Below are 23,068 nucleotides of genomic sequence, written 5' to 3'. Positions count from 1 at the left end.
AACTGATCTGAATCTATAGTTTCTTTAGTACCTATTTGTCTTTAATGACATCAAGCATTTAGCGAGTTTAGACATTTAGATGATGAGCCGCCATGAATTTAGTACAAATGAAACAATTTAAAGCGTTGCGATATGCTTGACACTACGTTTTAATTCAAGGTGCTTCCAATGTTTTGAAGCGACAGAAGTCAAGAAAGACTAGATATCCAGGGCGAAACAGGTACAATCTATCGTTGAAGAACTTTCATTAGGATGCGATTAACCAAAAAATTCAACTTGACAGTAATTTCAACGAGTTGATTGGAAGCTTGTACCAATACAAGTAATGCTATTTTAGCTGTCAGGCTTTGCATATATGCAAGGTCAAATACTATTCAAATTGCGTGTTAGTGTCGTAAGAAACGCTTTATAAATCATGATTGCAATCTCATGAAATCTAGCGAGTACAGACGGTGCCTCTTTTGACCTCTCCTTTCTGATAGTCATATAGCATGGTACAGATTTGATCTTGTTGCTGTTGACTGTAAGCTATGGTTTCAACAGCAGCAGCAACAGCGCTTTGAATTCTGTCTGCCCAAGTACAAAATTCATGTTGAGATGTAGTAGTAGCCGAGAATTAAAGACCATGTCGTACTAATCCCGCTTCGTGTGTTCAATCGTGTTTCTGGTAATGTCTAAACAAGATGCAAACTTCCTATCACGTCTGAAATGACAAGCGTGCATTACAACCGCCATCACTTCACTAATAAGCTCCATCATTGTGCTATGATACAGCGATACAACAGTACCACTCAATCTAATATTTCCAGCTGAATTCTTATATATAATAACATGCTCTGAATCTAGATGAATGCATACAATATCCTTACCCCTTTGTATCGTAACAAAAACGCGCCTATTGACAAGTAAATGTAAGAAACACAGCCAAATTTGACAGCTTTCAAGCCTTCATATCTTGATATGTAGACCTTTCTGAACCACTGGAGTGACACTAAATAATTGCTCTCGATTAGTACTTGCTTCCTGACACCTTTGCTCAACTTTTTGGGTCAGCCAGCAACAATGCCACCACCAAAATTTATTCAAACTCAGTATATTTTTTTATGCTCAAGATTGGACAGATTTTGTCTTTTGTCGACTTCTTAAATCTATTCTATAGTATTCGACTATATAAGCTGTAATGATCACCCTACGCTTCCTAATACATCCTTGAAGTACTTTTCAAGGCGCTTCCAATGGTGTCAAGTAAAATAGATGTTTTGACTGAACTTGTTGAGCAATTCCAAAAAATATGAAATACGGCTTTTGGCCAAAATGTCGAAATTTTGCATATGAAAGCTTCATAAAAATAATTTCATAGGTTGCTTTGGATCGAGAGAAACATTTTGATTCAATATCTACCATAATAAAAGTCTTCATTTTCAAGGTGAAAAACACGATCGTTTGATTTTCGATGAAAACTTTTTTTTTGGTGGATAATATTAAAGACTTTATTAATAATCTGGCGCCCAATAAAGGCTTTAAGTGTATCAAAATACGAGACAAGTGTATGTGAACAAGGTGGCTTGCAAGAGAAAACTAGAGTGATAATAACTACATAACAACTGTAGACGGAGGGAGATGTTTGTCCCAACACAAACTACCAGGCGAAACCAGACCGGATAGACTTCAAGATTGTAACTTCAGTGGAGATAGTTTTAATGGCTATCTCTCCGCGCGGGCAACCTTGTGTCTCGATTGCGCAGCTCACGACTGAAACGCTTCAGGTGCGAAAACCACTCTGACAGCGATCCCGAAGGGCATTTTCAATGAAAACCATGAGGAGTACCTCATGGTTTGAGCTCAATTTTCGACGATCCCAAAAAAAGTTGAGCAATGATATCAAAAAGTAAGTGCTAGTTGAGGGCAATGATTTGGCGTTATTCCAGCGGCCTAAAACGGCTCCTAACGCGAGAAATCACGGCTCAAATGCATCCAAATTTTGATGTGTTTTGCATACTTCCAAGTAGTAAGAGGTAATGCAAATAGGCTGGCTGCCTTTATATGAGCTTTTTCATTGATACAGTCGTGGAGCACCGCAAAAGAGTCAGATACACGGTTTCATATGATTAATGAAAGGGTTCTCAAGCGAAATGGAAAGGATGAGAAGTAAATGTCAGTATATATTGGTTGGCCCACTTATGCCCTTTGTAAACGGCTTCCAAGAAACATTTGAAGGTGCTGTGTACATGGAAAACATAAAAGGCATTACGGTAGTTCGAAAAGAATCTCCATTGGTGGACAATTTTTGAATTCCAATATATCAGGCGCATATTCGACATCAAGACATACACTGTTCATTTTATGCCCCTTGTTTGCAAATCACTCGAACATTGATTGCATATAAGCATTTCCATTGGTGTAAATGAGATATTCATTACGGTGCAATTCGTTGTTGTCGACATAATCGATCTGTAGAGCAAAGAATTACGCCCCCTTTTTTGCGTGTAATTAAATGCAGGTAGGCCAGAACAATGAATCGCCCAACTCTTGTTCGAGTAAGGGAGACGATCGCGTTTTCTTTCCTCATGGTTACATGACATATGCAAAGTAACGCTACTTTAAGGCACAAATCCAGAGGCCGAGGTTGTTCTATGATCGTTTAAAACTGGTTCCAGACTATGGCAGGGCATGGGAGATGGGCATCCTGCTTTTCAAACATGTGTTTCATATACGTAGCTAATCAAGAGTGATATTCACAACAATCAAAGATAGAGTGTTTGATGCATCTCATTAGTTTGTAGTCTAGTTTTTGTAATTACAATTTCGACATGAACGAACAATGAACCATTGTCTAAGTCATACGGGGCTGTAGCATGTTACAAAGAGGGGTAAAGGCGTTGATTTGATGCTGGCATATTTACAAGTTGTTTATTATTAGAATTAGGTTTTATTTGTATTGTGATCAAAGAGATCAGGAACCGAGATTAAGAGGTTGCTTTTATGTAGTAAGTATGTATAAGTATATGTGCTGGTTTTTTTTTTGTACAGATTATATGGAGATGGTATCAAATTAGGAAAGTTGCAGTGCTCCGAGTGGAACATCATCATCGTCGTCGTCCTCTTGCTCATCGTGCTGGTGTACCAATCCTCTCATTGCTTGTGGTACCCGACGATGAGGTGGGATGCGACAAGTGATATGAATTGGTAAAATTTGGACATGTTGATTTGGTGTCTGTGTATATACAATGGTAGATGAGCCAAAAGAGGGTCGCTTTCGCTTTTGTTGGAAATACATTGGCGGCAGCTTCTTGGAGCGTTTAGGACGATAGAGCGATCCCAGCTTGTCAGGATTGAAGGGCACACGTTTTGATGGAGCAACATAGTGATGGTTTGTGTTACTTGTGAGGTCTGGAAAGGCAAGCTTCTCCAGGTCATCCCAAAAGTGCCTGACATGAATCATATCACCCAAACGAGTCAGCTTGCTATGGTTAGGTCGGAGTTTTTGACAGGTTGATCGATACAGTGATGCTCTTTGCGAAATTGTAGGAACTGTGTTGTGGATAGAGTGAGCCTGGTCATAGTAATTGACTCGGGATCGAATGTCTGTGTCGCGAAAGTGGGCTGTGTCCATCAAAATAAGCTTTCTCTTTCTGGAAGGCGACAATGCAGCCAGAGATGTTGAGGAGGATATCCACACTTTAGCCCAAGCTGTGAACTGCGTCAAGAAATTGGAAGCAGTTGGGCGAGCTGTATAAGATGAATTGTAGCGATGATGTTGACTGACTAGCATTTGACTTATGGGAAACATAAAAAGGAGTCAGATGAAATGTAGACTTGATTGATTTATATACTTTTTTCTTTGTGCAATCTGAAAATCAAAAAGTTATTTCTGTCTATTTACACGTTTCTCATTGCAACACATAGAAACCACCTGCAAAATGGTATTAATAGAAATTGTTCGTGTTATTTTTAAATCTGTGATATATCTGATACATATTTTTACATGGAAAAGCAATCAAGTCGAATGGCAGGGTCATGTTGCATATTTTATGACACTTCCAGGTTCTCATCATTTCTCACTATTGATAGTAGCACAACCAAGCCATGATAACCAATCATGAAAGGATGTATAGCATACAACCAAACGCATTGCGCCAGCCCTGAGGCCCTCATATTGCAATGAGATCATTTCTCCGTGAAATGACAATGATGAACAATATACAATGTTCCGTAAACAAGCCTTTCACTACCGATCCTTGAGCACAGTTTATAGTAATTGCTTTGTAAATGTTCACTCCAGCCACAGCTATCTTCAACAGTGGGCCGCTGCTTTAAAATACAGCTTAAATATTCATAGCAGCCATCGAATTTACCATTCAAACCCCCAGTCGCATTTTCATCTCCATTGTTAAACCATGTCTAAAGCAGCCAAGGCCACATTGACAGCATCTATCGTATTCTGCTGTGCTTCTGTATTTGGTGTGCACTATATACAAAACGAAGAGAAGGAGGTAGAGTATGATTCAAGACTGTATACAGCAACTAGAATATAAATCATGTTTTGCAGAATTTAAGAGCTGGCGTGTTGCGTGATGATGAACGCAGAAAGAAGAAGGAGCAACAGACACTCAACATGAGGGAGCTGAAGGAGCAGCAAGAATTACATGAAGCCTTACTGAAAACTCAAGAAGTATCAAATCTGCCATCGAGTGAACCTATATCAGAAGACGACTAAATGCGCAATGTTGCAATGATAATAGTAGATATCATCAATAGCTCTTCAAGAGACATATTATATTTATGGCATGTATCAATATTAAACAACCATTCAATTCACTGTAACTTGCCGTGTCTCTTTTGCATTTACTGTACATATTATGGTAGCCATTGTAGTCTGGAGGATCAGATCAAATGTCTCCTGGACTCCACTGTCAGCAGCTCTGATACATCAAAAAAGCTGCTTGCTCTTCACTGCTCTTTTTACACAGATATACACCAAAAAGAAGTATAGTATGATAATGAGAAAAAGGTACATGAGCGATACCAATTTTATTCATATAAAAAAAAAAAGGGGGAGGTAGAGGGTGCCTTCATCAATTTTCATTGATTTAAGCGCTTTCGTCCTTCTGGAAGACGTAGGTCAAATGGCATTTACCACAGTATTGACGATCCTTGTGCTTGGCCATGAAGACACCAGCACCGCAAGTGGCGTTAGGACACTCACGACGGAGACGAGTAATCTTGCCAGATTCATCGACCTTGTACATCTTCAAGATAGCCAACTTGACCTTGGTACGCTTGTGCTTGATCTTCTTGGGAGTAGTGTAGGTCTTCTTCTTTCTCTTCTTACCACCACCCAACAATTCAGCGTTCAAGTTCAAGGTGTTGTTGTTACCAATACCATAAGCAGAGAGCTCACCATCAACAAGGGGCTTACCAGCAAAGGACAAGAGTTGAGCATCGGCAGAGAGACCCTCACGCTCTTGGATCATGGACTTGACAACAGCAACAGAAGAGTTGGAAGAGACATCAAGGGCAAGAGTGTTACCCTGAAGAGACTTGACAAAGACTTGCATGTTTAAAATGGATTCAGATAACTCGATTATTTTTCAACAAATATCAATTGTAGTGCAGAAAAAGAATCTATCATTGCGCTGTTAAATCCATGCTCTTTCTTCTCTAATGAGGTTTGCAGAGATACCAACCTTCCTCACTATCTGGTTTAAATGAAAACTAGGAAAGATCAAGAGACATTTGCAAGATTTTGATGGATATATACCTCGTAAAAATTTTTACAGACATTCTTCTAATTGGTCGTAGGATGCGATGACATGGCTTAACTACCCACCACGTGTTTTCCAGTAGCAACCAAAGCTCCTTTTCAAACCGTTGCTCATATGTTTTTGATATGAAATTCAGTCAATGGAATTTGTACTTTTTACTGTGTAATTCGTTGCGATTTTAAATAAAAATGCCATCAGGTTTGTAAAGAGTTGCGAGTGGTCGATGACAAGCAGCTCAAACTGCTCTACATGATGTAGGATACGCGAGTAGTGCACAACACAAGAGAGAACATACACCGAAAAGAAAGAGATCTAGAAGTAGAAGTGGCGGTTTAGACAATGACCTCAACTACGTCGATGAAGATAGCGAATTATCATCTGGAGATGATGCGTTGATTGCTAGCGACATAGAGACTCATCATTACGAACCATCAGGAGCGCAGCACACTAGAAAGAGAGGTCGCCCAAAGACACACTACACGAACGAACGAAGCAAACCTCAAGCGTCAACTTCAGCAGCAGCATTATCATCCCACAACTATATCCCACCAGCGCTTCCAAGTGGATATGAAAGTGATCATGATCCATCTGGAGAAATGAAAGTAGACAAGTATGGTCGATTACTAGGAGGTAAATTTCAAGCATAGCAACCGTTATCCAGTGAACGCTAATGCAGAATCCGCCACGCACAGGTCGCGAATATCGTGTTCCAACTTTTACATTGCCAACCAGAGACAACACACTATTCATGTTTTCAAAAGACCCTGCAGCACTTTTAGGATTCCGTGATAGTTTTGTATTTCTCAAGAAGAACGTCAAGCTTATTAAAGTACACATTGACAATACAGAGAAGGGATACTTGGTAGACTCCAACATGCTGAGATCAACATTTCGTACTCGTGAAATTTCAGTGGTAACAGCTCGTTCTGTATACAAACAGTTTGGACATCGCATTGTGCGTAAAGGACGTAAAGGCAGAGACGATTACTATTATACCGATGAAGTAGATGAGGAGGAGGACATCCAGTCAGAAGAGGAACAGACCGCCAAAGATTTGACAGACAAACCAACACCTTTATTGCCTTTGATCGAGATCGGAAGAAACAACTTGGCTCACAAGCCTACACCACAGGACGCCCATATCACGGATTTGAACTATTTGCATAATGCTGCTGTTTCAGCTAGACAATTCAACTCATCCTTGTTTGCGTATCGTCGTGCCAACCCAACGAATTACGACTTGTTGACCAATGTGTATCAAATACCTGCAAATCGACAAACGCTGAGGGATACTGGTTTGATCCTGCCCGCGGAAAAGAAGGACGACGCACCTACAACAAACGAAAATACCCCCCAAAATGTCGCTGCTGCTATCAACAATGGTGGTGTAATGGACGTAAACGCTGGCTTTGGACAACATCAATTGCAGCAGCAACAGCAACAGCAACATGTATAGCTTTTTTTTTCTATTTTTATTAAATTTGTTTGATTATTCTAGTTTTATATGCGTGTATGGTCCTCTTCTTTACAATCCCAATGTCTTTCTTGCATTTTCAGCTACAATCTCGTTATAACGTTCACGATCTGTTCTCCAAATTTTCTAAAAATTCACGTTTAGGTTATACAAATCACAATATTCCAATAAATACAAAGGGCCAACTTACACATGCATCGATATTAGCACCACTTTCATCATTGGGTTCTACCAACACAGATTGATCAATCACTGTTCACACTGCCCACGGCTGATCTCTGCTTACCTGCCAACATGCTAACAACACTCAACAGGATCTTTTCAACACTTTGAACAGGACTCCATCGCTCTGAACTACTTTCATACATGTTGGGATCATCTCCAGGAGGATGTAGAATAGAGATACACACAGTGCCATTTTGGTATACATTGGGGTGAAAGAAATCGCAGGTGAATCTCATGGTGGGTGGGCTTAGAGGATAGTCTTTGGGAAAAGTAAGCGTTGCTGGGAACAATCCTCCTTCGAAAGGAGTACCTTCAGGTCCACTATATAGAAGAAAGTTTACTACATGTATCAACTTGTTGTAGTATTCGCTTTGTTTACGCAATAAGGGCTTCCCACTCAAAAAAGTTATTTTCATCAACAGGGCCTACATGATTATGTTAGCGTTGAATGTCTGAGCAAGCTCTTTCTAAAGAAACATACCTGCAGTGATGCCCTCAGGTGCGTTCAATGTCAACTCTATGTAGTTCATGTTGGTCAGAACTTCGATTCGAAATGAACACGACGTATGCAAGCGATGAGTACCTCTGTATTCAGTCATGAGACGTTTCAAAGCTGTTGAGCCTGCAGTTCTATTAGCATACATGTTGTTGAATTGAATGGATGAATTATAAAAAAATAAAGAGCGAAGATAAAGGAAACAAAAAGAATAAAACGATCAAGCCAACATTTACATTTCACTACTGCTACTTTATAAGCCAATCCTGATTGGCTCTGCAGGCCAAGCTGAAGAAGTGGGAAATTCCAATTTGCAACTACGTGGTGTGATGCAAGGCATTCATGGCAGCAACTACGGAAAACTACAGGAGACCCGCTAGAAGATCACACAATGATACTTCTATAATGCTAAGAAATTACTATAAAACAGGACATGTAGTTGACTTAATCACTTGAATGAATCAGATAAACACTATGGCTTATTCAAAAAGCCCAAATTGTTTGCTAGCCTTGCATTTTACATAATGATTGACATCAGCATCAATAATTTCAGTCAAATAGCCACAAAAAGCCACTAGTTTGTCATAAAAATTAGGATTAGAACATGCAATTATATATTGAAAGACTTGGAGCGCCTATCTTACACTTCATATTAAGATACGCATTTAGATAAGCCATATGCAACGAGTAAGCCTAGGTACTAAAAACAAAATTACGCAACAAAAACAAAATATATTTGAAATACCAAGTTATAGTACTTTTCAACTTACAGTTCCTTTCCTTATAGCTTCAAAGATATGTATTGTATTCATCAGAAAGACATGTTGGCAGCCATGCCAAAACTTATTTTAATCTCCGATTACTTCTCTCGTGTCAAGATTGGCCAAATTTTGATTAAAACCGACCTGTTTGATCTATTTTGCAAAGTTTGACTATGTAAATTGTGATTATCATCCCATGCTTCTTAATACATCTTAAGAGTACTTTTCGTCCCACATCTAATAGTACCATTCAAAGCAAGTGTTTTGAATAAGCATATTGAGCTATAATAAAAAATACTAAATGAGGTTTTTGGCCAAAATGTTGAGATTTTACATTTGAACATCTCGTAAACAAAGTTTCAGGGGTTGCTTTTGATCGAGACAGACGCTTCGATGTACTATATGCCATAGTAAAAGTCTTCATTTTAGTTGTCAAAAACGCGATCGTTTGATTTTCGATGAAAACCATGAGGTACCCCTCATGCTTTTTGATCGAATTTTGTCCATATTTTTTTGATCCCCAAAACGTTGAGTAATGGTGGCAATAAGTAACTGCCAGAAGAGAGCAATTGTTTGGTGCTATTCTGACCATCTAAAACGGGCTCAAACGCAAGAAAACGCAGCTCAAATGCACTCAGTTTTTGCTGTATCAGGTACACTAAAGACTAGAAAGGGGAAATACTAGTATGCTGCTCGCCCGTGTATGAAGTAGCTACGTGTATATGGATGTAGAGCATCACATCAGAACCAGATCCGCAGATAATATGAAGGGGTTTCATGTGTAAATAGAAAGTAGCAGTATTTTGATAAGATACGCAAGGATAATCGGTAGCGCGAGCTGCGGCTGCGCAGGTTGGTTCTCACCGAAGCAAAGCAAAGGTAGAGGCCCATCCGAAGCATAAACATTTATATCATATAATAATCATTATTCCAACCCGAGTGCCAGAAAGAATTGTAGAGGATTCTTATTCTATTTGGACAACTTTATTCTTTTGCCTAAGTAATAAGTGCTGTAGTTTTTTATCTAACCTTCAGTTCCGAACTAGCATGCTGATGGTATACGCTTCCTTCCGGGTTTCAAGTCGAAAAAGCAGATCTGGATTGTAGGAGCATTTATGCTTTTGCAATGCAACGTTTTACCTGCCGAAAACGTGTCCAATTATCTAGCTTCCACGACAAAGCTTAGCTCAAGCATGAAGGTGGAGTACAAAGCTTGTTATAAATCAACAAATGGGACTCTTTTTCGAGTGATTAATAATACAATATGAATTAATAGCTCTCAATGGATATAGATCTTTAGTCAATGATGAGAACGTAGAGTGAATAGACTTGCTGATTTTGATAGTATTTAGACCCAATATGCTACATCAAGACTTGCTTTGCGTTTAATAAAACTTCAGCATTTGTAATTGGTTTCATTACTGTAGATGATTTCTTTCGCTTTCAATACGCAGATATCAATCATCTCTTGTCGCACTTATACTTAAGGTCTAGCAGACAATAGGGGTTCCCTTCTCCTTTTACTAGCTAATAATATCCTTCCAGGCTTTGGAAATCCCATCTTTATGATTTATACAAGATCCTTCATAGGCCGGGATCAGATCGGTCTTCATATACCACACTTGGGACCTGCCTGACCATTGCTATGAAAGATGGTATACCTGAAAGAAGGCCCAATGATTTTCTACAAACTTTATAGTATTCAACTATTGGGGATATTCTGCATCTCTCACAGACGTTTGGTCTGTTTGCTAAGCATGTTTGTCATCAACTGCATCTTGTTTGTCTGTCATTGATGGAATCGAGTTACACCAACAAGCCCATTTCTGGTGATCTCGACTCAATGGATCCAACATATTGATATTCTGTTGAAATACAAACAATATCTTTCTATAAATCAACACTATTACGACCCAGGGTATTAGTGAAAATCGATTCTGATCCACTGCTATTCAAGTCATCTGAAGCTCTTCTACCCTTAAATATAATGTTATTTAACCTCTCAATTGGATCAATAGCAATGTTAAAGCTGGAAAAACTCTAAAGAAATATATAAATATATAAATATATAAATAGAAAATAACAAATTATCGCTTCTATCTGTTCCTGAGGATTGATTTCACATGGATACCGCTTGTTAGGTATATAAAGACTTGATTTGATTGCCTTTAACTCTTTTTCACTTCTCTATACAATCAAATCAACAAAATGCCTTTCAAATCATTCATATCTGTGCAGCTATTAGAACCAACCATCTATGTCGAGCCTATTTCTAACTCTAATCTCGTGATCCGGGGAACCATCAACATTAACTTGTCAAGCACAACAATTGTGAAATCCATTTCTGTCCGATTTGATGGTAAAATGAAAACCAAGAATTACATTTCTAGCTCTGCGAGTGCTGGCGGATTCGCACAGAAGAGATCTATAGCTCACCATTGTCTAGTCTTGTATCCTGTCGAGGAGCAAACTGACACCAACTGTCCTCTTATCTTGAAAGCAGGTCTTACACACTATGGTTTCGAAATGCAAGTACCATCCAAACTGCCTGAAACCGTTGATTGCTCGGATGTCAAGGTGAACTATCATGTTACTGCTGTCATGGAATATGAAAGCAATTCCTTCTTGCGTGTGGGCCGTAGTAGTACCGCCCAGAGTTGTGCAAAGCAAGATGTGTGCATCGTGCGCTTACCCTCTGGCAATCTTTTTTTCGGTAGCAATACATGCGAATTCATTGATTCTCGAACACATACATCTGATTGGCTTGAGTATCAAGTGTTGGTGGACAAGAAGTCTATCGCACTCGGCTCAGAATTGCCCATCACATTTCGTATGATGCCTGTTCGTGAGGAGGTCTCTGTGGAAGGTGTCAATGTTCAAATATTAGAGCGACGGGATGTATTTAGAAAGTCTACTCGCACAAGCTATGCAGTGCAATCACTTTTAACTGCTGCCACAAATGAAACAGAAATACCTAAAACTGCACTGCCCGAGCTTTGGGAAGGTACCATCCGATACAGTATTCTTGTAGGGAAATCTCTCGTTCACTCAACACTGGCAAATTCCGACTTTGATATCAAGCACACCTTGCTTGTCTCCATTGTTCTCTCGGCCCCCGGCGGTATTGCTGGCCGTATGCGAAAACGGGTAACATTTCAGTCTAAAATCGACCTCTTGAATGAAGCAGTAGGTAAGCTGGGATCACTCAAAGTGCCTACCTATGATTCTCCTCCTCCATTTGATGATTCAACCTTTGTATACGGCGAGTATGATCGCAAGTTTACTGATCCAATTGCTTATTCTGATATTCATAACAACGAGCACAATTAACACGACTGTGTCATAGATATATGCTCTTAATTCTGTATATAATAAACTTGTGAACAACTAGCTATGTTTCTCATTTTCTTTTTACACTGATATTGGATGGCTATCGTCATTTCTACGCTTGAAATAACGAGAAAGAACGCCCTATACGCATATAAAAAAAACACCCTTTATATTTGCGCACACTATTCATCTTCAACCACGCAGTTCCATTCTTGTGCTTCATGAAACTGCATTGTATTTTGTTCAACACAGTATCGCATTGTTTTGATCCGTGCCCTGAGCATAGCAGATTTCTATTACGACCCTTTAATTGGATGTACAGCGCATGCTGAACAATGCTCGCTTTTACTTTACAACGTATACCATTTAGACATAACGAGGTCATCCCTTTTTCAACTACAAATGGTATACATTTCAAAGAATTATCGGTAAAATTTGCGTATAGTTAGCTATAAGAAGCGCTCAGTTATTCATCAAATCAAATACTTGAAAGACCTAAATAGCAACTGATTCGCTGGCAGCTACAATATAATATGGTATGAGAAGGTCGGCAAGATTGCTGAGGTACTTGTTGAGATCGCTGATACTTATGATGGCTATTTCCTTGGGATATAGGTCAATGGTATCTAGAAGCATCCTTTGACTCTGCCACTGAAAGCTTGCAAGCGCGAATGATAGCTTCATCCGGGTTTCGCCTTTTAGTGGTCATATCTAAAGGCGTAATTCGTTTGCTTGCGGTGAGGGAAGTATCACACAAGCCGGTTCATCATCTGCCGATATGACTTTTGGTAGTATAATTGATTTCTAGGCGGTTGCAAGTGATTTCGGTTGCCAATTATCCAGATTTATACATTTAATGATATCTTCGTCTGCACAACAAGTAATTGCCGCAGCTGTGTTTGTCAAAAGCAAGATCGAGTTTCTGTACAATCAAAGTCGCTTACCTGACACGTAAAGCATGTTCTTTGATAATGTGAGTCCTTTTTGCGTTTGGTCTCAGAGACTTTGTTACAGGGTGAGCATACCAATGAAAATTAAAATCTTTCTTTTCTCAACAACTGTGCAACCTACGCAAATTTCGATTACACCATCGTTTAGAGGGCAAAAAATTGGCATAAGAACATGCTAGTCTCATGGCTCTAGTATCAATATTTAGAAAATCGATTTTTGATCGTCCAAAAGTCGAAAACCTCAGAATCAAAAAATATTTTGTACATCCAGGTCCTCATAAGTGAAAAAATTAGAATCATATAAAACTAAAATATGTTGTAGAATAATGATATTGGAGCAACTTCTAAGTGGAAACATTATATTGGAAATGTCTGCTTCATGAGATAATCAACATTGGAGATGCTATTTTTAAGTGGGGGAATATGCATGCTTTAAATTGCAAATCTTATTATTATCGAACAAAGCAAGCTACAACTATCTAACCTTAAAAGCAAAATTCTCCAACATGTCAAGTATCTATTGATAACTTGACACTAGCAAGTTAATATAGCCCTTTTCGTACGCTCCGATTTTTAAAATACTTGGTCAAACGCATGCTTGTGGTGTGGTGTACGCTTGCAAAGGTTAAACGGAGATTGAAATTTTCTGTTCTGAATGATGGTCCATGAGAGTCCTAAATCTATCGACTTTAAAATTACTTGATTCTTGATAGTAACCATCCCCTCAAACTTATATGAAACTTGTGAAGAATTCAAAGGAAAATACAATGGTATCTATATCAAGTGTTTGGTGTATATTGTTCAACTGATATTTGATGAGATAATTTTTGCGATTTTTTGACAGTTTTCTAAAGTATAGTCGGTTTCTGTTATCAAGGCATCATGTTAGGCATTGCTAAATATTGTAAGACACTGATGCATTTAGTATTATCTTTAAAGTTACATATTTTTTTACAGCCATAGTAAGCCTGGTGTTGGGAGTTAGGGATGTCTCATCAGTGGCGAGATTTCTTTGGACGCCACAACATAAAAGATTTATTGTAAGAAAGTGTCAATGAACATTCACTATCATCAGAAATGTGCAAGAGCTCACCTTTGATATATTATTGATGGAATCCTCTGATTTTACTAGTTGACAAACAAGCCGATTCATCAACAACTATCTTCTGTGAACGAGCACCCTCTCCATGCTTCAATATATGAACTGCAATGGCACGAAAAATGGCTGCACCCTATAAGGTATAAAGTTATCACCCTCAAGTAAAGTATGTTGTAGATTATTAATGTTTGGCTAGACACATTTTTCTGGAAAGACCCAGTGGTTCTTTCCATGGCCTTGATCAGCGAGCGAAGGGCCAGTGTACGGTTGGCATGCAAAGATTATAAGCACTGGCAGAGTTAAACTTGCTTCTTAATTGCCACAGTAAGTAGACAGAGGCCAATGCTGAGGTTGCTGGCGTTTCTGGTGCAGTTGACATCGTCCATGCTTCTTTTAAGCTTTCCATCTCCACATAGGTTATTATCCCAAGTGAATCAGCAGTTGTATTTAATTGAAAAAAAGAGGCACTTTGAGCTGATAGAGATTAATAAAAGCATCATCAATCAGTTGAATACAACAACTTATCAACAACAGTGAAAGCAAATATGGCATGTTGAGATTTTACTTCACCACATCCCACTGTCTGACGGAGATGAGCACCATCCTCTCGCATAAGCAGATCACAAATGCAATTTATCACAGCAATTGGTGTTTGGCAGTTTCCCTCAGATAATGCCATACCTTGACTCTGTATTGCATATCTTATTCACTTTATAAGATCAAAAAAAAAAGTTTGCCAAGTATAAGAAAAAAAGGCAAAGGTTTAAGCAATGTATTCAATCAGTAATGGACATTGAGCAGCACTGCAATGCGCTACAAGCTTCATATAGAACGGTCCTCGTCATTCAATGCTTGGCACAGTATAGCGCCCGAATAACTGAATTTACCAGCTATTAAGAGGGGTCCCTATATGTGCCCGTTTTTGTAAGTATCTACTGAAGAAAAGAAACCAACTGCCTACAAGCATAAACCGAAAGACTTGGGATCTCCTTTCCATTTTTCCATGCTACGTAGGACAAGCCACTTTAAGCTCCTTTTTGGGGATGATTGGGAAAAGTTTAAGAGGAGGGGAGGGTGGTTAAAAAGAGTAGATTTTTCCTTCCGTGCATTTCTTTTACTTTCTTTTTCAATTACAACACACCTTACACTTTAGAATGGGCATTTTTGGTGGATTCAGCAACAACAACAGCACTAATGAAGAGAGCACATTAGATGATGTTTACTCTCCTTCATCCGCTGGAAGTTTACCAGAAGAGAACTTTGGAGACAACAGCTTTGAAAAGATCCCCGATTTCATGTCAAGTGTCACTTACGATGCTAACCGACTTCAGCCTGTCGCATTACAAGGAGGTCTTGATTTCTTGCAAGTGGAAGGAGAGCCAACAGGAAATGGTATGGGTGGTGCATCGCTTGCTCCTTCCAGAGGTTGGTCGGATGATTTGTGTTATGGTACTGGCACCACATATCTGGCTGGTTTGACATTGGGTGGTGCTTTTGGTATGGCAGAAGGATTGAAAAAGAGTTCGGGTGCTCCCAACATGAAGGTACGTCTCAACACGACGCTGAATTCCATCACACGTCGGGGCCCTGGTATTGGCAATTCGTTGGGTGTCATTGCTATGATCTATAACGGCACAACTGCCATGATTGATGCTCAACGTGGACAACACGATGTATTCAACAGTTTGGCTGGTGGTGCTGTTTCTGGAGCCATTTTTAAATCGACTGCTGGCCCTCGTGCTGCCTTGGTATCTGCTGGTGTCTGTGCTGGTGTCGCTGGTGCATGGTCCTTGCTCGTTTCCACCTTTACCGACAATTAAATTTAAAATCAAAACATACCACTTTTACACAAAATCAACAACCCTCCCTTCTCCACTGTATGATATATGTTTCTTGTATAGATACAACATTTTTCTTTCTACTGTACAATAATATACACACGGGGATCCCTCTTTAAACAATGGACCCCGTTAAAAACATTTTAATATCCTTGTCAAATGTTTGCACAGAAGCTGATAGTTGATGTTTTTATTCAATGAGCGACCACTCGCTTAGTGTGACACAAAAAGGAGTATAGCATGAATTTCTCTACTCTTCATCTACCCATTCGTCATGATTGATATGATCCTCTTCTTCTTCCTCTTCATCCTCAGTGAAGCCATCAGAGACGCTTGCTGAATCATAGTAGTAATCCTCAGGATCTACCTCTTGTTGTTGCTGTTGTAAAAATTGTTCATGTGCTTCCTGCTCCAAGGGTTCTCGACTATTGTCAAATTCCATGTCATTTGTTTCTCCATTCAACATACGCATTCTATCTTCCATGGTGATTTCCCTCACAAGGTATCCCTCTGAATCTCGTCGCACTAATTTCGGCCCTTCAGAGGTTTGTTCTTGCTCAATTCGTTCAATGAATGATGGTCCCAAATCTTTGAGATCTCGTGGTGGCCAACTATACGGTATCAATGGATCTAACCAACATGTTAGTTTGTATCTTTCAAACAACATGGATCTACTATACCCGTGTTTTGCTTGACAGCATACTTTAACCCGTCGCCTTTCGGTGGAGATGGCCATACCCACAGCAATGGATTGTCTCCCAACACAGAACATATATTCTTATAAAATCCGACATCAAAGGGGAATTCAACCTGCGCCGTTCACACATGTCAATCGATGGTCTCATCTACATCTAAAACTACTTACAGGATCAATCTTTCGTCTGTTAATCAACCTCTTTGTCTTCGTTCTCTCCCAGCCTTCAATCGTTGTTTGTCCCTTGAAAAGACAGTAGCTATGATAGAGTGCCAGCACACCAACAGCCAGCAGCACAATGCCAACAAGTAAGATGTCAATGACAATCATCACCACCTCAGAGGTGCCTGGTTTCACGATCACCTAAGGACTGGGTCAATCAATCAGTCTACCTATGCGTGTTTATGTGTATTACCCATGGATTATTCCAGGCATCCAAAATCCGCTGCAGTCTCCATAGCAACAGATAGCAGCCATACGTACAACAGCCAATGACTGAATATACAAAGCGCACAAAATGGCTGTAATTTCCAAATCCTACGCAATTTCCAATCCACGGACAATGATGATCCATCCTCAGTACGCATTTTCCACAGTGCTTGCAATGATGTGCTCGAGGCGGTTTGTAAGCATCGCATTTTCTGCAGAAACGCGGTCCAGTGATGCCAACTCTGATCACTGCATCTTCATCTGGATTCAAGACAGAAAACGGCGGTTCCTATACGCTGTGTTAGCCATGTTGTTGCCTAGATCCTTCAATACATTTACCCATCCTTCTGGTGTGTGTCCTGGATCAGTTGTACATGCTAAATAGTAGTTGACATAGAGTGAAGCGAGGAATATGTTCATTGGCAAAAGTATTTTTTGTGCTCGGAAACTGGTCCATCCTCCAAGAGCAGGCCCCAGAATATAAAAGTTGGCAGTTGTTTGCAAGTAGGTGATGAGGATAGCGACAAACGCTACTATTAGTCTCTCGGGAATGGCTTCTAGAAGTGCCATTTTTCTATTATGTACAAAAAAAAAAAAAAAAAAAAAAAGAGAAAGAGAGAGAAAGCAAAGTGCTTTTTATTGTTCATGCCACTCCTTTTATTCATTTTATCGGCCGTTGTATTTCGGCGGGAGGGCAGCAGTAACATGAACAGCAAATTATCAAAACCAATGTAAGCAGGCAAATCAAGGTGGCATTTTATTTTACGATGATATTCAAAGAGAGGCTCCAGTTCATCAAGCAACGACTACAGAACCTCTTGCAATTTATTCAAGATGCCTTGGCAAAGAGAAGCAGAACACAAGAGGCCATGCTGAAGAGAAACAGCACTTGGCTCTGTCTTTTGATCCCAAAGTTTACCCGACACATACCAACGATCCATATCTTTTGACTCGAATGAAAAGATCCAAGTCTCCATGGATTTTAGCAGATCAGCAAATTGATCAATAGGCGTGAACTTGAACTGTTGTGCCACTTTGATGGGTTTCATGCCTTCATGCAATGTCACTTGTTGTTGCTGTGGTGGTGCTTGGGCGAGATAGGGCTGTGGTGCAATGAATGTATCGACGGATGTGGTACGAGAAGAATAGTACAAGTGGTGGTATGCTGCATCTGATACACAAATGGTCGCCTTGTCCGTGAATCGAATGTCAATGGCGTGCATGGCAGAGAAGATAACGCGCACTGAATCATAGGCACGTGGTATAATCGATACTTTGCCAATATCACCCTTTTGAGCACATTCAACCTCCAGGCGCTCCAGACAAGCCATCAGAGGCAGCGTTTGAAACAAAATCTAGCTGGTTGTTAGCATTCTCTCCAGTTAAACTGTATATCACACACTTACCTGTACGAAATAGATCAAATCCTTCTTGTCGTTCAACACATCCCTCAAGAAACTAGCGATTCTCCAGTGTGGATTGCGTGAGTTCAAGGTGGGCAGTGCTGTAGGTTTTGCCTTGTTCGTATCATCGGTCGTACCAAGTTCGATATTGTATTGTCGTGGGTGTCCTTTACCCGTTGATGACCATTGGATTGTGCATATAAAATCCTATGAAAAGCCATGTTAATTCACATTCTAACGACAACGCTTACAGGAACACTCACTTTAGCATAAGAAAATGACAGCTCTTGCAGGTTTGTAGCATTAATTGACAATTGCTCGCTGTACTTTTCAAACCAACGCGAGGACACTATGAATGAATACATGTCAGTCAAGGGTTTCTGATGATATAAGCTCACTTACTTTGTCTCGTCAGATTGGCCATCATAAAGATCCTTTCCCAATCCATCAAAAATCTGTCAATGCAAGTATCGATATGGGGGTAGGTAAAGGACAGGACATTGGTCGATTTGTCCAGAGAGATGTGGTCGCCAAGATCGTTTCCTTGCAGCTGTAAATGCTTCCAATCAAACTTCTCCTGCACAACAACATAGCAATCACCACGACCGCAATCCCACCATCCAAATGATCGAATTAGCACATCGTTTTTCAGCGAAGGTAACAGCTTCTCTATCCACGGTATTGTCTCTATGGGGTTTTCGCGTTTGGTGCCGTCGTCAGCAAAGTGATAAGCACATGTTTTAAGCAGGTCCCGTTGAGATACACACACAACTTCCATCTTGTCAGCAGCTGGATGGTTCATGACTTGCGTCTCCATGCTAGACAGTGATTGCAGCAGTGGTCGCATGTGGTATTTTAAAGATCCCTTGAATGATTGCAGTTGCAATTCAATCATACGGTTCGTAATGTAAGCTCTGCATAACGAGTCTAGTTTTGCCAGAAAGCGCAAATCAACAGAAAGACTACCCAACATGGTCAGCAAATCAGTCATCCCCTTCAAATAAGCTACTTACTTGTCAATCTTGGGCAAGAAAGCAGCCTCGCTCTCATCCCTTCGCATGGATACGCGCCGTCTCTTCATGTCTGTGTGTATGGTGGATGGTGCATCCCCTTCGCCAACCTCTATCTTTCGTTTATGTGCGTTTGCTGTCGTTGTTGTTGTGGAGGTGTATGCATCTTCTATGTTTTTACTTGTAGTAGGTAATTTATCAGCAAATTGATCTTTCCAAACTTGATTGCAGTCGAAATGCGCCAGATCCACAATCGCTTGATAAAGACCGTTTTGATCATATGTTTTACTACAAATGAGATTAGTCTTTTTGCACTTTTCCCCTTCTGCCTTTCCTTCATCTATGCAAAACCATACTTTATACAACAAAGCCAGGCTTTGAACTCGTTTTTCACCGTTGCAATGATAAAATACCAGTCTTCGAACTGTGAAAACTGGAGAAACATACAATGGGATGGATATTTAGAACTGCCCGTAGAGGCTGTGGTGGTAGTGGTGGAAGTGGTGGTAGTGGTGGTGGTGGCGGAAGCAGTAGCATCTGACAGAACGTCGCCAAATAGCTTCTGCAAGTCTTCAGGACGAAGATTCATTTGTGAAGGGTGATAAGGCTGTAGGTTGAGCTGTTTAGCAAGTGCAATGACTTCACGAACGACTACTTCGGATCGTAGCCATAATAAATGACGTGCAATATCTTGAGGGTCGTTGTTGAGTCTGTCTTCTAGCCCTCTTAATTTGACTAGAATTGATAGAGAATTAGTATATAATGACAAATATCCACCACATTGCTCTTACAATCGCCTTCGCTGCAGCCATCGCCTGCCTCTGAAGCTTTGACTCGACCTGTGCGAGCATCGCATTCAATGCTGATGTACCTCTGATGACGATAACGCACCACCAATGAAGGTGTGCTATCTGAGGGCTCTATCATTTCAATAGTCAGCATGCAAGTAGCATCGACCTACTTTTGGTTGCTACGTTACCATCCACTAATGTAAACTGAGAGCCACCTCGACTTTCCTCCTCTGCCAAATGCAGCCCATTTTCCTCCAAGAAATCCTTTTGTGAAATCAGCAGTTCTCTAAATCTATCGATAATGCATTTGCCGTGGTAGTTGGTGACATGCAAAACGAGCTGCTCCAAGTTCAAATTTGCAGAATCCAGTAATTTTTTCTCGGTATGAAGGTCGGCAGTATCATCCCAAAGCACGTCCAGACAGTTTTTAGGATATTTCAGCGACGACAGCACTCGTGGTTGTTCATTTGCACTTAGATCAGATAATGCAATCGAGGCACCAATACCTGCTTTTTGAACCAGCCCCTTTAATTCATCACGAACTGCAACAGCTACATTCTCGGGTTGCGGTTGCTGATCCGGATGACTGACACTGATTTCCAAAACTGTACTTTTGATGCCTTTTGAGTTTGCTTGTGGACGAGCCCAGTGAGAAGCAGGTGAACCACCACGCCAATAGACAACAGTGAGTTTTGTTCTGTCTTGGTTCATTTGCACTTTTAGTTGGTTCATCCACCGGGTCTTTGAGAGCATGGCTGCTTGGATATATAGGATTTCCAGTTGCATGTTGAGACAGCAAAGATGGAGGTAATCGTACATGTTGACAAGAGGGAAAAATAGTTTAGTAGGTTCATCTGGATTGGGCGGCACAAGTTGCTTTTGTGCATTGACACGAAGATGTTGCTTTTGGCTGTCGTTTAGCGAGATATCGACGTCCTCTGATGCCCCACCCACTGAAGTAGCCTGAACAAATACATCCAACGACACAATCCACCATCGACGATCGTTACTGTGTCCCATCAACGTCAATGCCACCTCGAATTCGTTCTTTATTGAAAAGTAAATTCTGCCGTTTTCTGTGGTTTATACAGCAAATGAGTGCCACAGTAAGCTTACTGACGGTCAACAAAAGGTACTTACCAATTCGGTATTTTCGCATTGGCGAGGGCAATACTTCGGTCGTGAACATGCGCATTCGGATAACATCATTCATATTTTGGAAGGTTTCCAGCACTTCTTCATCTGTCAACGGTGTCGGTGTCAACATGTCCTAAGAGATCAGGCATCAGTTTGGCTGTCCAATTTATCAACATCAGCACATTACTTTGATCTTTGTAGGCATGCGTTGGTACGTTCCTGTGGTCAGCACATCCACGGCGGTAGGTATATCGAAATTCCTCAATCTAGCTGCTGGTAGTTCAGTGTAAATCTTGTGAAGAAAATCGACGGTGGAGGTGAATATTTGATTTTGATTTGCTAGAAATGCCATGATATTCTGTTGATATTTTGTTAGCTCATCTCGTGTTCAAGTCTGATTGTCATTTGAAAGAGGGAGGATTTACCTGACACATTTGTATGTCGTTGGCATTTTCGGCCCATTTGACAAGGACAAGCAACTTGAGAAACTGCTTTCTCACAAATGTCGTGTAGGTCAATATCTGTCGTTTCTTTTCCACTTCGCTCATGGAGGGTAGTCTAAATTGGAGATGCTCAGTTACATTGAACAAAGACTATAGGCGCATCGTGTCCTTACGTTTCAGTCAATGTGATGAGATCAGCGTGTGCCTTGTGGATCAGTTTTCCAATCAATGCCTTCAAAGGCACCATGCTGGCCATTTCCACAGGCAAAACTACCTTTTCCTCATTTTCGTTGTTGCTGGTCATTGTCTTGGTGGTCTCCTGAACAGCATTCAAGGGCTTTCCATTTATTTCTTCGTGTTTGGTGTATCCATTTGTCTTTGTTGATTCTATCTCTTCTGTAGGTGGCAATATAGGCGGCATACTCTTTTTTTTTTTATAAACAAAGAAAGACAAGAAATGGTTATTTCGCGAAAAAAAAAGAAAGCAAAATGGACACCAAGAAAATGAAAAAGGTCGGCTTCTATTCTCTTCGCCAAAATATGAAAGCGAGACAAGCTCAAATCTACGTCACCGTCCTTCATCTCCTCCAAGCATATTTGAGTATTAGAAAGCTGTGTGCATGGATGGCGAGATCTGAAAGAATCTGTAGGATCATAACGATCGAGAGAAATAGCATTCGAACTCATGGTATTATTATGGGATTAAAGTTCATTTCGATCAATCTGTCATGAGCTTTTCTGTGTAAATTTTTTTTCTTTTTTCTCGACAAAATCCTCAAAATAGCCACAATAGTGAACTCTCTCCTGTTACAAAATAACTTTAGCAAAAAAGTGCTCTGCCTTTCTCTCGTTTTCCTTCTGAAAACAATCACATTTGTATACATTTATAAAAATCACAAGAATGGTATTCTGGAAAGTAAAAGATACAGGAGCATTGCATTGGTATAATGCAAAATATATTAAAATTTACGAGTGTTTATGCTTCGGATGGTTCTCTACCTTTGCTTTGCTTCGGTGAGAACCAACCTGCGCAGCGGCATCTCGTGCTACTGATTGCTCTTGCGTATCTTATCAGAATGCTGCTACTTTCGTGTTGACCTCTACTTACAAATAAAACTCTTTTATCTTATCTGTGGATCTGATTCTTATGTGATGCTCTACATCCATATACACTAGCTATTTCATATACGTGCAAATATCATAAAGATAGTATCCCTTTTTAA

At 40.1% G+C, this 23,068-nt stretch overlaps 9 protein-coding genes across 9 annotated transcripts; 4 read left to right on the top strand and 5 right to left on the bottom strand.

Annotated features, from left to right (window-relative positions):
* Positions 1-3,052: 3,052 nt before the first annotated feature.
* On the bottom strand, positions 3,053-3,772 carry ATC70_011254 (uncharacterized protein; the record flags this gene model as incomplete). Its single annotated transcript, XM_064830448.1, has 1 exon — positions 3,053-3,772. One exon carries the CDS (start codon positions 3,770-3,772, stop codon positions 3,053-3,055), a length of 720 nt encoding a protein of 239 aa, XP_064682950.1.
* A 625-nt stretch (positions 3,773-4,397) lies between these two features.
* ATC70_011253 (uncharacterized protein) lies at positions 4,398-4,717 on the top strand (the record flags this gene model as incomplete). The annotated part of the gene is made up of 2 exons (XM_064830447.1): positions 4,398-4,493; positions 4,550-4,717. 2 exons carry the CDS (start codon positions 4,398-4,400, stop codon positions 4,715-4,717), a joined length of 264 nt encoding a protein of 87 aa, XP_064682949.1.
* Positions 4,718-5,090: 373 nt separating this feature from the next.
* Positions 5,091-5,558, bottom strand: ATC70_011252 (uncharacterized protein; the record flags this gene model as incomplete). Its single annotated transcript, XM_064830446.1, has 1 exon — positions 5,091-5,558. One exon carries the CDS (start codon positions 5,556-5,558, stop codon positions 5,091-5,093), a length of 468 nt encoding a protein of 155 aa, XP_064682948.1.
* Positions 5,559-5,953: 395 nt separating this feature from the next.
* ATC70_011251 (uncharacterized protein) lies at positions 5,954-7,221 on the top strand (the record flags this gene model as incomplete). The annotated part of the gene is made up of 3 exons (XM_064830445.1): positions 5,954-5,963; positions 6,024-6,395; positions 6,458-7,221. The coding sequence occupies 3 exons, from the start codon at positions 5,954-5,956 to the stop codon at positions 7,219-7,221; spliced, it is 1,146 nt and encodes a 381-aa protein (XP_064682947.1).
* A 69-nt stretch (positions 7,222-7,290) lies between these two features.
* ATC70_011250 (uncharacterized protein) lies at positions 7,291-8,108 on the bottom strand (the record flags this gene model as incomplete). Its single annotated transcript, XM_064830444.1, has 6 exons — positions 7,291-7,365; positions 7,430-7,467; positions 7,526-7,785; positions 7,844-7,889; positions 7,946-7,981; positions 8,048-8,108. The coding sequence occupies 6 exons, from the start codon at positions 8,106-8,108 to the stop codon at positions 7,291-7,293; spliced, it is 516 nt and encodes a 171-aa protein (XP_064682946.1).
* Positions 8,109-10,929: 2,821 nt separating this feature from the next.
* LTE1_3 (Guanine nucleotide exchange factor lte1) lies at positions 10,930-12,051 on the top strand (the record flags this gene model as incomplete). Its single annotated transcript, XM_064830443.1, has 1 exon — positions 10,930-12,051. One exon carries the CDS (start codon positions 10,930-10,932, stop codon positions 12,049-12,051), a length of 1,122 nt encoding a protein of 373 aa, XP_064682945.1.
* A 3,203-nt stretch (positions 12,052-15,254) lies between these two features.
* COA4_2 (Cytochrome oxidase assembly factor 4) lies at positions 15,255-15,920 on the top strand (the record flags this gene model as incomplete). The annotated part of the gene is made up of 1 exon (XM_064830442.1): positions 15,255-15,920. One exon carries the CDS (start codon positions 15,255-15,257, stop codon positions 15,918-15,920), a length of 666 nt encoding a protein of 221 aa, XP_064682944.1.
* A 268-nt stretch (positions 15,921-16,188) lies between these two features.
* Positions 16,189-17,631, bottom strand: COA4_1 (Cytochrome oxidase assembly factor 4; the record flags this gene model as incomplete). Its single annotated transcript, XM_064830441.1, has 5 exons — positions 16,189-16,568; positions 16,619-16,748; positions 16,804-16,995; positions 17,048-17,350; positions 17,401-17,631. 5 exons carry the CDS (start codon positions 17,629-17,631, stop codon positions 16,189-16,191), a joined length of 1,236 nt encoding a protein of 411 aa, XP_064682943.1.
* Positions 17,632-17,867: 236 nt separating this feature from the next.
* Positions 17,868-22,266, bottom strand: clc1_2 (Clathrin light chain; the record flags this gene model as incomplete). Its single annotated transcript, XM_064830440.1, has 12 exons — positions 17,868-18,416; positions 18,468-18,671; positions 18,728-18,813; positions 18,867-19,426; positions 19,478-19,762; positions 19,831-20,209; positions 20,266-20,394; positions 20,454-21,341; positions 21,406-21,535; positions 21,590-21,760; positions 21,828-21,960; positions 22,019-22,266. The coding sequence occupies 12 exons, from the start codon at positions 22,264-22,266 to the stop codon at positions 17,868-17,870; spliced, it is 3,762 nt and encodes a 1,253-aa protein (XP_064682942.1).
* Between the last annotated feature and the right edge of the window lie 802 nt (positions 22,267-23,068).

Source organism: Mucor velutinosus, assembly GCF_035048745.1.
Source record: "Mucor velutinosus strain NIH1002 chromosome Unknown tig00001564, whole genome shotgun sequence".
Lineage (NCBI taxonomy): Eukaryota > Fungi > Mucoromycota > Mucoromycetes > Mucorales > Mucoraceae > Mucor > Mucor velutinosus.
Note: the sequence above shows the minus strand (reverse complement) of the source record. Positions and strands in the feature narration are given on the sequence as shown.